We start from the raw sequence: 16676 nt of genomic DNA, 5'->3' as shown, positions 1-16676 counted from the left end.
AATCACTAAGTGGACTTTTGTTGCCTGTATTGTATATGGTTTGTTTCGTATTATATATGTATGTATATATAGCTTGCCAGCAATAATCCATCCCATTGCATCCCATCCATCCATCCGTCACTCATTCAATCCTTCAATCCTTAAATCCACTTTAGCTAAAAAACTCTTCGGTTTTCCAGCTTTCAAAACGTGTGTTCTAGTCTTTGCGTTTCTATTTCTTTTTTTTTATTTATTTGAATTTGTTTTGCCTTTGTTTTTGTATCTATATCGATTTTAATGTAACAAAATAATTTTCGATTTTAAATGAAAACCATCAATTGTTTGTAATATTTTATTAATACATTTATATCTAGAGCTAAGTTGAAGCTTGTTTCGCATGCACTAAACTTGCATTTCATTTCAACCTTTCTGCTATTCTTGTCGTTTTTTTTTTTTTTTTTGGATTTTACTTCAATATATAAAAATATTATTTATTGGATTTATTTTCGAGTACATTTATACGTTTACTCCATTACATAAATAGGTTTTTGTTTTTAATGGGTTAATATTTTATTTGTAGTTCTTTGTTTCATTTTTTCTAAATTTCGTTGCGAATTTTTATTGTGGAGAAATAAATTGTGTGTGTGTTCGAAGCTACTGATATATTGGTTGGAATGTCGTTCCCGTTCAAAGCAATCAAAGTGGTGCTATTGCTATAAAGCCAATAAGAATATTGAACTTGGGGATTCCTGAAGAATCAACCTGAACTATCGAAATAATCATCAATATTTTGGCGCACCTGACTAGAACATTTCTATCCGTATGGATAAAAGTTCCTTGGTCAGCCAGGCTATTGAGGTAACGAGCTATTGAATGCAACATCTTCCAACAATCAACATTGAGCTAAGCTCAGAATTTTCCATTCTAATCTTGGTTCCACAATAATAAACGGCGAATCGAACCGAAGAATCAAACTGGTGTCAAGAATGTTATCAGCTATAGAACCAAACAATTTCGAAACAATCGATTAACGATTAAATCAATCAATAACTATCTGTTCTGCACCGTGGTTATACATACGAGTATGTATGTACGAGAAGAATTCTTCTGTATGTGAGTGTGTCAGGTTCTGGACGTTAGGTACACAAGGTAATCTTAAGGTCATCAGGGTACAAAAATGCGTATAATGTGGGTATACGGTCTGTGGTGTATGTTTGTATATCGGACTGACTCTCCTTCACTGAGCAGCAAAGATCTCCTAGAGATGTGTAATCGGCACAACCATAGTAGATACACACGATACGATACAATGTATACGATAAATGAGCAACAACCGAAAGAATACTGTTTCGTTTCGTTGCGTAGGTTGTAGGTTAAACTAAATACTAAGTGTATGCTGTGGATACTGAGGATCAATTGTATATACATACTCGTATATGTATGCATAGTGCCCTTCATATACAACATATACCATTGAGCCTTCGATACATTTGGTTTATGTTTTGTAAGTTTTTATTTCGATATTCAATTTGTATCGATATTCCTTTCCATTCCGTTTGGTTTTGTACAGTTTTTCAATGGGAATTGGGAACTGGGAATGGAATTTCAATCCTTCGAGTAATCGTTCCTGTAAAATGTATGTGTTGTTGTATAGTAATTAGAAGTCTAATTTACAGATACAGGTATTCCGATTTGGGTTTCCGCGTACTCAGCATTTAGCATTCAGCATTAATTCACGGCTTGTCGGGGTTTATCGTTTATATATGTATGTATGCATGTATGTATATAATAGTTAGATATATTAGCTGGATATAATAGTATCATACGTATAGCTATGTATACGAGTACGAGTACGAGAGTATGCTTCCCATGTGTATATGTAAATGTATGCGCATATATGTATGTATAACTGGAGACTGGTACACAAAGCGAAACATAGACATAATGTTCATCTTAACGATTATGATAACGTTAACGCTATCCGTCTTACATAAGTACTATATGTAGCGGTATTTTTTCTATATATATAATTATATATATATATATGTATATATATATATGCGTATATATATATATGTATATGTGTGTATGTATTTCTCGTTTTTCGATTTTTTTCGGTTTATCTCAATTTTCTTAGATCTAGGTATAGATATACACATACATATACTATATGATGAGCCATATGTCACTTGATCTTGTATAATTGTATTCATTTTTCTTTTTGTTTGTTTGTTTTTTTTTTTGTTGTTTAATATAATGTTGTCGCCTCACTTGTATATCCGTTTATATATCTTTATAAAAATTATATAATTTAAAGCTTGTTTGTTACGTTCCAACTAAATGTACAAAATCTCAAATTTCGAATCTCGAATTTCGAATCTCGAACAGAACCATTTTATAATGATGAACAAATACAGGGCTGTGCTGAGAGCATGTTGCACAACCAAAGGTCGCACAACTCCTCGATCGGGGTTGTTACCTCGTTAATGCTAATTTTCTGTTTTTCAAACATACAACTGAATTTTCATAAAAATCACCCTGTAAATTGTATTCGTTTTCGATCTATCGTTTACTCGCTTACTCGTTTACACGCTATGTGTTTTTGTTTTGGTTTATCTCTTAATCTAATATAAATACAAATACATTCAATAAACGTGATTCGCTACGACGGAAGCTTTTGTTGGTTGGTTTTTATTTGGTATTTACAAGTTCGTTAGGATAAAACTTAGCATCATAAAGAAATCAAAGACTATAAGAGAGTGTGGGTGGTGTGTGTCCTGCTTTGAACTTTGAACTACTTTGAGTTGGCTTTGTATTGGTTCCCGATCCTCTGGACTGCGTATAAAAAATAATCGAACTCTTTCTTCTCGTTCTCTCTCGGTCACGCTTTGTTATATTTTAGGAATATTGTTTGGCATTTCAGTCATCAGCTTAAAACGAAACTAAGGGTAAACTAAAAAGATGGACAAAAAAAACCTAAGGGTACATCAAACAATATATGCACTAATATTATACTCAATTGATATATACAACCTCTCGCAAATTTATGTTAATTCCTTTTTGTTTTTCTCTTTTTTTTGGCAAACTAATGTCTGGTACAAAACTAAACTAATTTTTCAACTAATTAATGTGTGTATTTTCACTTGCTTTCACGGAGTTTCCTCAGCGGTTCTCTATTTTCGTACAATACAAATTTACGCTTTAATTGCAATACAATATTTTTGTGAAGTTCTCACTCGATTTGTTTTCTGTTTTCTGTTAAAGATTTCCCCGATTGAATCAATCAGACCAAGCAATAAGTTTCGTGAAACGCGAACAAATTGTGGATCGTACGGGATCGTACGATATCGTGGTACGGTACGGACAGCTTCACCCTGTGGCCGGCGGCGAGACACCTTTTGTCTAGCAACTGATTTCGGAATGATTGTTGTTGTCCTTGTACCGCTCCGCGTAGCCCTGGATGGTGAAGGGGGGATCCCGGTCCCCGGCAGCACCCGCAGCTGTCGGACTTTCCCCATTAACAACAGCGCCATTGCCATTGCCATTGGTCATGGCCTTCGGTTCCGGCTCGCCCTTTACCTGGACATTGGCGTACGACTGCTTGCCCGGCGGTAGGCCATTGGGTAGGCTCTTGGCCAGGGTCGATGGATCCAGGGTGATCCCATCTAGCTGAGAGGCGAAGCACTGCGGCGGTGTGATACTCGTCGGCGTCGGTTGCGGCGTGTCCAGACTGATAAGCTTTCCCTCATGGTCGTGAGTTTGGCTATCGACGACACCCTCTGCGGCATCTTGCTCGGCGGCCGGTTTCTGTTTCGCTGCTGGGGGTAGAAGTGGAGAGGCGGCTTTGGGTGGGGTGGGGACGCTAATGGGCGCCGTGGTGGTGATGGGCGCTCCAGCGGCCAGTAGGGGCTGGTCACTTTTTGAGTTGGGCAAGATGAAAGAGGTCTCCAACTGCTGGTCATGCAGGACGACCGGCTTGGGATGGGGCGTCGCTGGCGAGGATACCGCTGGTGGAGTGCACGCGCTGGCGCTCGCCTGCTTGCGCTGGGGCGGGATGTAGGCGGAGCCGCTGGGCAAGTGCTGCGCGAGATGGCTGGGAAGGGGGACCAGGTAATCAGGTACGGCCAGGCAGAACTCTTCGCCATTGGGTGGGCGGATGATGGTGTCGTCGCGGTCGGAGGACGTCGATCCCAGGATATTGGGTAGCGGCGCGTTCATGATGCTCGGATCCTGGGAGCAGCTGGTCAGGTGTTCCATCAGGCTGGTAAATGTGGGACGGTCCTCCGGCGTCGGGTTCCAGCAGTCGGCCATGATCTTGTATATAGAGACGGGACATTCGGTTGGGGTACCCAGGCGACCGCCTCGCACCACGAGCTCCATCACCTGGGTGTTGTGTTGGCCCGGATACGGGGAGCGCCCTAGGCTGAAGACCTCCCACAGCAGGATGCCAAAGGACCACACGTCCGTCTTGGAGGTGAAGATGCCGTCGAGGAAGGCCTCCGGGGGCATCCACTTGATCGGCAGCATCGCCTTGCCGCCCTTCCGGTAGTAGTCCGATCTGTAGATGTCCCGCGACATCCCAAAGTCCGCAATCTTCACCACGCGACCTGGCCCCTTGCTGCTTAGCAAACAGTTGCGGGCGGCGATGTCGCGATGGATGAACCGCTTGCTCTCCATGTAGCGACAGCCCTTGGCCACGTCCAGGGCGCAGAATAGCAGGTCCTTCATGGTTAGGAGCGAAGGCCTCTCCGGTGTGTTCCGATTCTCGCGCAGGAACTTCTGCAGATCCCCACCGGCCAGCAGCTCCAGGACAATGTAGTAAGGCTGCCGGTCGAAGCAGACACCGATCAGGTGCACCATATTGGGGTGGTTGAACTTAGCCATGATGGCCGCTTCCTTGAGGAAGTCCTCCTCCTTCTCACGCTTTGGATCCTCGCGCAGGGTCTTCACCGCCACGCCCATCTCCACGGCATCACCATCGCGATGGCGGTACAGAGCCATGTAGACCTCACCAAAGGCTCCCTTGCCCAGAGCACTGCAATCAGAAAGGGAGGAGGGATTAGCACGAGGCTGGATGTGGAGGTGGAAGTGGTGGAACTTACTTGACCAACTGGAGACTGTCGCGCCCCACCTGCGGCAGGCTGTTCACATCGATGTGGCCGTTAAGAATGGCGTCGCAGCCGTAGTTCGGATTGAAGTTGTTCAGGTTCGAGTCGTCGATGTTGTGGCGCAGTCTCGTCAGCTGCAGGTCCTGCTCTACGAGCATTTTGTGGCGCTTCTTGGTCTGCTTCTTGCGCTGATAGCGATTGTCTAGGAGGGTATCAATCAGGAATTAGTATTTTTTTTAGTACTTGATTCTCCCGACTCGTCTCCACACTTACATAGCATAAAGATGAGGGCCGCTATGCAGAAAAAGAGCACTGCCAATGAAAATATCAGTATGGAGACCAGGTGTTGGAAGGAGGACTTGCCCGCCTCCTCGCGGATCTCGCAGGCCGTGTTGTTGTCCTTTTTCAGGCTCCAGCCGTCCGGACATATGCAGCGCACCTTCGACCGGAACTCGTCCATGGCCACGCATCGGTAGTCGCAGCCACAGCCCTCGATTGCCGGTATGATGATGACGGATCCCGGGCCACTACTGGCCCCCGCATACACGTCACCAATCTCCCGCAGGCTGCGGGAGGCGCTTATGTACGAGCTACCGCCCTCACCGTTTGACTCGTTCAGATAAACATCGCCGCCGGCATAGCCGCCGCCTCCGCCGCCCGTGTTGCAGCCACCTCCGCCGCCTCCGAATCCGCCCTGGCCATGGCGATGGACAGTGGTGCCATTGTCAGCCAGCTCTACATAGCAGGAGTGTCCGCCGCGACCGCCTTGCAGCAGGGCAGCCCCATTGGTGGGACTCAGAGCCTGATCCTCCTTGGCCCGCCAGCCGCCTCCTGGTCCGGCTGTCTTCTTGTTCAGCGGCTCGCCATTGATCTGTCCACTCTCCGGCGCCTGCAGTGGCTTCGCCTTCTGGCCGTGCTGGAAGTCCTCGTCTATGTACTGGCCAATGCCCAGGCCTCCCCCTCCGCCGGCCACCAGAAGCGGCACAGCCTCATTCTTGGCCTGATTCAACAGGAAGACAAAAGAACCACCGCCACCACCACCGGCGCCGTTCTCAATGTAAATGTTCTTGACCATGTCCTGTTTGGATCGGAAGCTATACTGTGCAAGATCCAGGTCGTGGTCAGTGCCACAGCCGGCCTCCTTCAGCGCGCCCATGGACTTGATGCATGCGTTCTCGCCTTGCTGGCCAATCAGAAAGTAGAGCTCCTCGTTCTTGTGCAGCTCCAGCACAGCCACGGCAACAGATCCGCGAGAACTGCCCACGCCACCCGATCCGAGTCCTCCACTGGCTCCCTTGGCAATGATTCTGGACGGACATGGAGGAAGGATTGCATTATTGTTTTAGGGAGATCGGTTGAAGATCGGTTCTTACGTGTAGTGCCCCTCGTTGGGCACCTTCCACTTCTGCATGCCCTTGTAGCTGCTCTGATCCTCGACCACATGCACCTCTCGCAGAATGTGGGTCTTGTTCTGCTCCTTGTAGGCGCTCTCGCACTGCGATTGAGTGGGCCCTATCATGCCCCGAGTATCGCAGCTGGTTAGCTCCAGGTCTGAGGAAGGAGAATGAAGATTTAATCACCGTTCCCGGTTCCCCCCACGGAGACTAAGATTTACACTTACAATTGGTATATTCAAAGTCTCGGTAGGTGGGACTCTTGAGGTTCTGTCGCACATCCCAATAGTTGTAGCCATTGAGGTGCTCCTCGGGAATGTTGAGGCCAAAGCACTCGGGGCTCAGGGAAAAGTCATCCACGGCCACATCCGAGTAGATTCTCATGCCCATTCGGGCCTCAAACTGAAGATAGTATCTGCGATAGATGAAAATAAGGTTAAAAAATATCCCATTAATCAGCTATTTCTCTCTCTCTCTCTCCCCTTCTCTCTTACTTGGACGTAATATTGGGCAGGACGTACTCGGCTCTCAGCCAATCGCTGCCCTGGTTTTTGGTGCTCCACCAGAGCGTGGTGGTTATGTTCTCCTTCTCCTTCATCTCCACCACGGAGAGGTTTATGCTGCCGGGATTCTTGCCGAACTGATGGATGAAGAACCGCACGACACAGGAGTTCCGGTACGGGGAGTCCGGATTTCCGTGCACCGATGGCGGCGGATTGAACGTCTTGCTCAGCATGATGGCATTGCTGGCAAAGCCGATTATCGAGTTCTTCTCCGTATCGTTCATGTGCTGATTCATGTTGACCAGCATATAGTAGCCGCTGGTGTTGTTCAACAAGTGCTGCAGGGTATGATCCCCATCGGGCCCCGTGTCGTGAGTGGGTGACGAGCCCGTGTGGCGCGACCAGGTGAGAGTAGTCTTGCCCGAGTCGCGCCAGCCGCACCAGTCCTCCTCGAAATCGCAGCGACCGCCATAAGGTATTTTGTCTGTGAAAGAAATCGGGAAGCAAAAGGTGACTTGGGATCTATGTTGGATCATCTGTGGTGACTACGATCATTATTATTGAGTATTTTTCGGATATTTTGAGAGAAGATTTGGCTTAGCTAAAATGCGTGATGCATATGTGTGCACGCATACATTCAAATAGGGTAAAACCTCAACACGAGAACATATTGTATGTGAGAGCCGTCTTACAGGAAGATAGCCGAACGCGACAACTCCCCAGCCGATGCTGATGCTGTGCGGACGTTTCGCTTTTATGCGGTAATACATCTATTTACTGTATGGTTACTGTATTGATCAAGATCGAACCAATCCTATCCGAATAAAGTGTTCTCCAAAGTGTTTTTCGCTCACTCACCGCATGACTGATGCTCGTCTTCCGCTTCGTCGCAGTCACGTGTAATGTCGCAGACGCGTGGCAGATGGATGCAAACGGGCACTCTGTTGTTTGTGCACTTGACCTGCGACGTACTGCATTTCTCCGACTTGGTGCCCTCTGGAAAGCAGTTCACCATCCGCAGATTGTCCAACGCCACATGGCCCTTCTGTCCGGCCTTCAAGTCCGGCACGATCTCGAACACTATGCGGAAGTCGCGGGAGATACGCCCCAGGCGATACACCTTGCGCGTCCACGTGCGAAAGTTGTCGCCCTGGATCTCGGCCGGCACCCAGCTGCTCTCCTGCGTGTGGAGTGGCTCAACCACCACGCGGGACAGGCCGTGGCTCATATCGCTCTGGTGCATGTACACCTCCAGGAAGCACTTCTCCATGGTAGTGCTGAACTCCGGAGAAGTGAGATTCAGGGGCTTGGTGCTGGGCTGAACGCGGGCGTACAGAAAGTGTCCGTTGGCGTCGTCGATGCTGTCGGCCACTGGCCCTGGTAGGAGACCCGTCATGTTCCGCTTCGCCAGCTCCGTGCCGGTCATCACCTGGAAGCCGTCCGGGTAGTCCACCCAGGACCAGCTGCAGGGCGTCTCAAAGTTGCACTTGACCCCCAGCTCGTACTCGTACTCCGAGGATGGAGTGGACTCCGTGTGGGTTGAATATGTGTTCTAAACGGAAAAGTCAATTAGAGAATCCGGAGAATAAGTAGCTTTAGATTCGTACCGCATTGGGTTCCGTGTCCCTGATGCGATCCTTGATCTCTTGTATCAGATCCACGGGCACCCCCTGGGGGCTGACCACGGGATCGCCTTCAAAGTTGCCATGGGTGACTCCGCCAGCGGGCTCGTCCGCCTGGTTGAGGCTCTTCTTCAGCTTGTAGAGCTCGCTGATGGAGTTCTTGCGCGAGTACATTCGCTTCGGCTGCTGCTCGTCCACGCCAGCGTAGAGCGGGGGAAAGCGGGTGGAGTAAGGTCCCACCACGGGTCCGGCTGTCATGGCCGCTGCGCCGCTCGGCTGACGTAGCTGCTCCCCATAGCGATCCGCGGAGCCCATACCCAGACCGAGGCCGTCAATGCGGCCTATCGAAGAAGTACCGGAGTAGGAGGGATATCCGGCACTGCTGCCGGAGAGGCCTCCACCGGGACCACCCACCGATGGCTTCATCAGCTCCTTGCGCAGTGACTCCATGCCTCGTCGGGCAAGATTTTGGCGGCGTCGCGTCTCCCGTCGCCCGCCAGCCGGTGGTGGTCGAGAGCCAGCCTCCCCCTCGTAATCATCGTAGATTCCCGTCACCGTGGGCTGTGGCTGTGGTAGAGGTAGGGGCTGTTCGTGCACCCTCCCATTCCGCAGCTGCTTGCCGCCCGGCCCCCAGTTGTTGTTGTTGTAGTTGGACAGCGCGTTGAAGGTGTGGTTGGCGAGCAGTGGTCGTTGGGCGAGAGCTGGACCCGGACCCGGTCCCGGGCCCACGCCCACCCAAATGGCCAGTACCAGCAGCAGCCAGGCCCAACCCTGTTGCTTTAGCCGGGGCATCCTAATCGGATCCCAGATCCCCCAAATCCCACTCTGACCGTGTCCGTGTCAGTTTCCGCCTACTGGAGCGGGCTGTTTCTTGTGGGTGGAGAGTAGGGTGCTGTGTGGAGCGAGAGTCCTCTAGTGAGTGATTGAGAGTGAGTGTGGGGTGAGTGTATCTTGGCTGGATCCTGGCCGGACTCTGTTCGATGGATCTGTTCTTAACTTTTCGTGGATTTCAATGAGCGCGGATGGCCGCATTTAAAGTTCTTCAAATGCAAGCAACACATTGCTGTGGCACTTATCCGTGTGTTGTTGTTGGTTGTGGCTCCCCTACGGGTGATGTGCTTGATGATTTGTGACTCCCGGGAAAATCTGTAATTAATAGGAATTCAAAAACTGTGAGCTGTGATTAATGAGATAAATGGTATTTGATCTTTCAGCAGACAATTCTACCCACGTAATGACCTTCAATAATTGTTTATTTCAGATGCATACACTTCCCTATATATCATTTTCACGAATGCATTCCCCAGACCTCCAGACTCATGTCAAATTCCAGGAAACAGCTGCCCCCCGGAAAGCAGCCAGGAGCTTCCAAAATTGCCATAAAGTTTCGTTTATTAGAGAACGTGTATTAGGCACATACAAATAGCCCTATACACGGCCCCTACCACTGACCACATACCACTCGAATCCACCCCCAGACAAGGGCTAAAATCGATGACAGCCTTCAGATTGCCTGACATCTGGCCAACAGCAGAGGGAGCAGCAGCACCAACAGCAACAGAATTGCTGTTGATGCAGGCCGACTGCTCTTTTCAATTATTCCTGTTCAGGTTTTTTGAAATGCAATACGGATACGGAAATTCGGAAAAGGCTCGGGAATTCGGGTCAACTGTTGGGACTAATTGGAAAGGCCAGAAGCATAATCAAGAGCGGGCCTTTCTGCGAATCGTGGTACACAATGGCTGGGGCCATGCTCGGGAATTCCATGTGAGGTGAGTCTTTAATTGTCGAGGCATCTGAATCAGATTCCTCGAATCGGATGTGCATCGAAAGGTGTATTAACAAGAAACATTAGCTTGGAAATTTCACGGTATGGGCTCTTCTATGGAATCAAAGCAGGAATTGATATGGAAATAATTGAATACCAACCAATTCCAGTTCTTTCCCAAATAGATACCTTGAATCGAATTTGTATCAATAACAGGAGGTGTGTGCTGCAGGAGCTAACACGAAAGAGCTGTCATCGATGGTAGTTTTTAGCTTTTAGTTGATGAAATTTCGCAGAAAACCAGCCACACAATCGGATTATTTCACTTCCTAGAATTCCCCAGGAGTAAGATAATCAAGCAGAAAAGTCCTTCCTTCTAAACAATGTAAGCATTGATATGGAAAAAAAATTTGATATCAACTTCATCAATATAAAAGTTATTTCCCATGAAGTGCAATAAAATTAATTTGAAGATTCTCGCACTGGTAGTTTTCCATGAAAAGCATATAATTGCAGTGCCGAGTACGGAGTAGTTTCAATGCGAATTTATATTGAATATCGAATCTATGGAACAAAAATGAAATAAACTTCAGCTGGGATTCATGTATATGGTCTGATGGGTACTCAGTTTCTGCCTAATAATAATAACAGGAGCTTCGGATAAAGCTGAAATAAGAGGTGTAAAACTACTTTTTATAAATTTCTTTAAATTCTTTCAATTTGTCATTCATATTCAATATTTATATAGATATATAGGCATATAGGCAATATTTCTTAGAATATTGGTACTTATTTCTGGAAAAATATGTATTTCCATGGATATATTAATAATATTTTTGGGGTATTTTAGATGGATGTCGTACATGGGCGTCGTACAAAATCACTTTTAACATTTCGCGTGGCCACACAAACACCTTCATATACAGATCCCTATATGAATATATGTATATACTCGGACACACACAAGACACAAATCCATATCTCACAGATACTTTCTTATGCCCCCAAGTATTTTTTCGCATTTTCTCTTTGGGATTTGTGTTCGCCTGCCGAATGAATACTGCATTTATTGTGTTTGATTTTTTCAGAATTCGCTTTCTTCTTCAGCTCTTTTCTCGTGTCGTTTGCCTGTTTTCTTGTTTTTTGTGGATACTAGACTTGGGCATAGACGACTACCGAAAGAATGAGAGAAATATAGAGAGAGAAAGATGGCTGAAAGCTGTGGTAGGAAGTAGCTAAAACGAGAGAGAGAGAGGGCGAAAGAGATGGAGTCTGCCTTTTCCCTCTTCTTGTTGTTTGCCTTTCGCTTTTTCGCATTTTCTAGTCTATTATTTTGGCCAAGTGATGGCCCTTCCTCCCCCTTCACCGAAAAAAAGGAAAAAAAACTGAATATTGGGCTAGCTAAAAAGTTGGGAAATTCTCTTCTCGACAAAAAAAAGGGAAACTCTCTTAGTTGTCTGTATGTGTATTTGTGTGACCCTGCTTATGGTTGTGTGTGTGTGTGTGAAACTTCATAGTACGCAAAGTATGCTATACAAAATGGCTGTCGCACAGTTGTACAACGGCGAAAACAACAACAAAGCGGAATTGTAAATCGCACACACATACACAGTCACACACACATCGGTAGAACACGCCTCGTGAGAAGAAATGCGAAAAAATCGAATAACCAGCGAGTATCTTGAGAGTTTTTCTTGTACTCCCCCCGTCTTCAGGCCGCAGCCACAGCGAGTAAAGAACGGAACGGCAATTGAAGCTGAAAGTTCTGCGGTAACGGCACACAGAAGCAGCTGCAGCGGAATGGAACGGAGCGGAGCGGAGTAGCTGCAAAAGTTGAGGAAACTAATACAAACTACACTACCCGCTGAAGGAAGCCCCGCACCCCCGCCGGAGAAGGAAGCTAAGAAAACTCGAGTGGAGCAGCCGGGGAGTTCAAGACACGCACAAGTGTCCCACTGAGGGGACATACGGTGACACTCACTGCGGGTGGTGTGTTTCCGCTGCTGGATAAGAGTGGATTGGAATCATCGGAGATGTGGGGACCGTCTACTTTGTGTATAGTTATAATTGGAGAATTACTAGTGTGTCGTCACCTTTGAGGTGAGAAGTATCAGAAATATGTCATTCCAGAAAATGAATAGCAGAAGGACTCGATCTACATCTTTCAACAAAAAAATGTTGGAGATAGTCTTCACATGAAAACGAAACATGTTAGAGTAGTTTCCTCAAATTCCTCAAATTCGATCAACCTATAATGATGTATATAATGGAAAGCAGTATCAAGAAAAACATGAAACACGAAAACTTGACCATCTTTTAAGAATCGTAGTGTTCTTTTAGCAGCATCTATGGGTCCTGTCGACTCTGAAACATGAATTATCAAACTGCTCTGCTGCTAGTATCTTTTCCAGAATTAATTTCCCCGAAACCTACATGACAAAGTGCCTCCCTAATTGATTCCGAGCCAGAGTTCTCTCAATCTTTCTACGAAAGCGAGTACTATGTATGTGCCTTTTATTTGCTTGGATAATTACTATGCTTTCCCCAGCTCGTTTCGTTCGACTTTTCATCGAAAATCTGGGCACAAATTTACCCAAAAGTAAATATGTGCGGTGGAAGGTACCTGAATTTTTTCCGTTAACTTTTTAATCAAAGTGCAAATGTTTGGCCACATTTCGCAGGACAAACACACATGCACTTGTACTTGTACATTACATGGATGGTTGGATAGGGGTATGTACGATGTACGAGTATCTGTATTTTGCAGATACACATGCGGCGGGTCCCCCGCTGCTGCCACAGCAGCAGCCACAGCAACAACAGAGGCGAGTGGGGCAGGCAGGCTGCGTCAACATCGCAAATATTGCGCTGCCGTTGGTCCTGCTTGGATGCTGCTGCTGTGTCCTGTGTGGCAGCATCGAATGCGAAACGCAGCCTCGTTTTTGTCGACTGCGCAGAATACACACACGCACACACACAGACACAGATACTCGTACAGATACAGTCACAGACGCGCACACACATGGGAACATGCCTCCGCAAAAGCTGAGGAACGTTTCGCTACTAATGGCGCAGACAAATTGTTTTGCGTATCTCACAGATACATAGAAGCCGAGTCACAAAAGATACTACACACCGAACTCACACACACGCTCCCACACACACACACTCACGCAGAATAATGAAATTTTCTCTGCAGCTCAACAAATTTTTCATTAGATTTTCCATCAAATTTTTGTTCGATATCGTATTATTTTGCATGTCCTTTGATGTGCTTTTCTTTATACGATTTTCCGCTTTCACTTTTCCAACTATTTATCTATCGATGGTTTCATATTTTATTTGCATTTACCATAGCTCACACTTTTTTACTCGTTTTTTCTCGTATTCGTTTTTTGATGAGGTGAATGAGAATTTTCAATTCTGCTGTGAAAATTTGCAGCAGAACAAAATTCCAGTTTCTCAAAAATTATCCGCCCGAAATGAAAATCAAATCGTCAAAACTTTGCACGTTTTACACTAGGAAAATGTTCACGTTTTCACTCCGCTTTTCATTTGCTTCTGAATGCTGCCACCCGTGAATGCTGTGGATGCTGCTGTTGTTGTAACATTTTTCCAAGCCCGTGCTCTTGCTCTGGCTCTGGCTGTTCTTGGTTTATTGTACTGTTTTGTTGCTCTTTCTCTGGCGGTCCGTCCATCCGCGTCTTTACGCTAAATACTTGCGCGCACGTCGCTCGTCAAACGAAGACTGAAAATGGGGAAATTCTCATCGTTTGGCCAGCATCAGAAGCAGAGGAGCAGAGCGGCATCGTGCTCGGGCATCGACATCGGCATCGCCATCTCCCGGAGTTTAAACGAATATCCTGCGCTGAAATCGAGCTGAGTTCAGGATACAGACACGACACACAATACGGGCTCGGAAATTCCCATCACTCGCTGCCGCCTCCACTTAGCACTCGCCGCTTACCCCAGCACTCGCTGATATCCGTCGAAAGCTGTTGCTGCTCAGTGGGCTTGGTCTTCGGTGGGCTGACAGGAAGAGTGAGCTCCAAGGAGAGACTTCGCTCACTGGCGCACTCTGGTGGTATGCGGGCTCTGGGAAATTAATGCAAACGGCTGGAAATTCAATTTGGCTCCATCAGCCGTTGCAGCAGAGTAGGAGCCAAGGGGTGGGATATACGAGTACTCGGTTGTGCGTCAGTTTTGGCCTGAACCACGCGTCCTTTTTCAATTTTGCACTGCAGCTGCTACTCTTGGGGGCGGCGGCTCTGTGGATAAGTCTGGGTTCCGGGGTCCTGGTTGGCGGTCCCTGGTACCAGGCGCGTGCGTTTGTAATTTCATCTAATCAGAACATGAACGGATGCGATACAATTGCACTTATCAGCTTCTCTTCCATCCATTGCCGTTTTAGCCGGTCCGTGAAAAGTTCTTCTCTATTGGGGGAGAAGCCCGCTGAGGCCGGAGAAGCCTCTGCACTTATAAACTATATATTTCCGCCTGCTGTTGAGGTGGCATCCTGTTGCTTGTCGTTTAGATTGGTAATTAAAAGCCAGCGCACTCCAAGGTGGCATACACTCTCTTCAAAGGCATGTGATAGACAGGTAGGTACGTGGGTAATTACATGGGCAAAAATGAATTTCCTGTTTGCTTAAAATCAACCTTGACTAATCAAATCAACCTTGACTAATGAGTGACTATACTGACTATAAAGATCAAAGCAGTAAATAACCTTCGGCGAGAGCTCGAGTGAGTGCCATTTTCAGGATGTAAAGTCATCTCGTAGTAGGAGAAGTGCAGGGGAAGCATATTGCACTTTAGAGGGAGGGCAAGAGAGTTGGTCAGAGAAGACAGAGATAGATCCTTAGGGTATATGGCGGGGTTTGTTTTTGCGAGAAGTCTCAGTACAACCGATCGGTAAATATGTTGGTCCGCATTTCAAGAGTCCTGTGCACAGATCAGTCTTAAAGTTATATAGTACTTAGTCTTCATCTTTCGTGGACCAAGAAAATATTTGCTTATGTTGGGATAAGAAATAAATTTGCTGGCAGTCGCAAAATCCATATGAAACATGAAAATAATGACGACAACAAACGGAAATGGGCGACGCGACACAGCAATCACTACAAATATAAGCAAAAAATGAATATGGAATCGGCGCAGATGAAAGTACTTCAAGATACATATATGTAGTAGGTATGTATAGATACATATATATATATCCATAGAATATACATATACGAATATAAATATATATTTGTAAAAGACGACGGCGGCTGCAGGAGAATGCGGCAGACAAGAAGTTCTCGGTTGAAACCATTAAGAAGCGAGGTCAAAACGTCTCGGGAAAGACCGTTCCGATCGGAATAAAATCTCGATATCTACTATACGAGTATTTATAAAATCCGAATATCATCTCTCTGGCACTCTCTATTCCTCTGCGGTTCTCTCGGATTCTTCTGATTTTTTGCAACGCGACGGTAAACGCGGTCGTAAAATGTTTAGAGATGCGCAAATTACCGAAACTATTCCAAAATGGCGCATAAAAGCATCACTAGATGCACTTTGTATATGGTAGATGTACACAAGAATTTGGAGGAACTTTTCCTCAGGGTGCGTTATATTTATAGATCAGTAAAAAGGGGGAAACGAAAGGGAACGGAACGGAACTCACGCTGTCACATCGAAGCGTGCCGGGCACGTGTCTTGGTGTATCTTTGAAAGAGTTTATCTCATTATAGAACCGAATAAATGTACATATATAGGAGGTATCAATTGGGCCTCAATTGCGGGCTAATTCACTTTACTTCGCACACATGTACTGCTCTGCTACGGCACGAGTGTCTAGATAGATGAATAAAGATTCTCGACTGTCGACTCTTGAGATTCCACGGAGCAACAGAGAACTGAAAGAGACGACCGCTCGCCGACGACTGACTAGAGATGCGGATGCGAATCGCAGCAGCTGTGATCGGGCACAATCGGACACAAGTGCTGCGGAGGCGTCTTGGTCTGCGCAACTCTCATCTCATTCCCTCTCCCATCACCTCTCTGGGATTGCTGGGCTGCTGCTTCTCACGGCCGCCGCCTGCATCCTTGACTCTCTCTCTCTCTCTCTGTCGTTTGTTTATTTGTTTGTTTGATTTCTTCGCGCTGTGTCAAGTGCTAATACAATTGGAACCGTTGACTACCCACAGGTCACAGGTCGCAGCGGGTCTCAATGGGTCACAGCGGGATGGCGGCGTCAGGACAGAACACCGAACTACCTGCAGCGTGGAGTTCTCAACCGATCAGCCAGAAGATCT

The 16676-nt window shown here is 46.6% G+C and overlaps 1 protein-coding gene across 2 annotated transcripts; it reads right to left on the bottom strand.

Moving 5' to 3' along the window:
* Positions 1 to 422: 422 nt before the first annotated feature.
* Alk (Anaplastic lymphoma kinase) lies at positions 423 to 16329 on the bottom strand. Of its 2 annotated transcripts, none has more exons than XM_001362011.4 (9): positions 16046 to 16329; positions 8592 to 9752; positions 7843 to 8536; positions 6976 to 7468; positions 6709 to 6896; positions 6461 to 6638; positions 5361 to 6394; positions 5082 to 5289; positions 423 to 5014 (listed from the first exon to the last, which is right to left on the bottom strand). In XM_001362011.4, the coding sequence occupies exons 2-9, from the start codon at positions 9396 to 9398 to the stop codon at positions 3382 to 3384; spliced, it is 5235 nt and encodes a 1744-aa protein (XP_001362048.3). In that variant the 5' UTR covers positions 9399 to 9752; positions 16046 to 16329; the 3' UTR covers positions 423 to 3381. The 2 variants fall into 2 exon arrangements, with proteins under 2 accessions (XP_001362048.3, XP_015040810.1); XM_015185324.2 differs by lacking the exon at positions 16046 to 16329 and adding an exon at positions 13727 to 14305.
* Between the last annotated feature and the right edge of the window lie 347 nt (positions 16330 to 16676).

The sequence above is a fragment of the Drosophila pseudoobscura genome, chromosome 3 (genome assembly GCF_009870125.1).
Source record: "Drosophila pseudoobscura strain MV-25-SWS-2005 chromosome 3, UCI_Dpse_MV25, whole genome shotgun sequence".
Lineage (NCBI taxonomy): Eukaryota > Metazoa > Arthropoda > Insecta > Diptera > Drosophilidae > Drosophila > Drosophila pseudoobscura.
The sequence above is the reverse complement of the archived record's forward strand: the minus strand, read 5'-3'. Positions and strand labels throughout refer to the sequence as shown.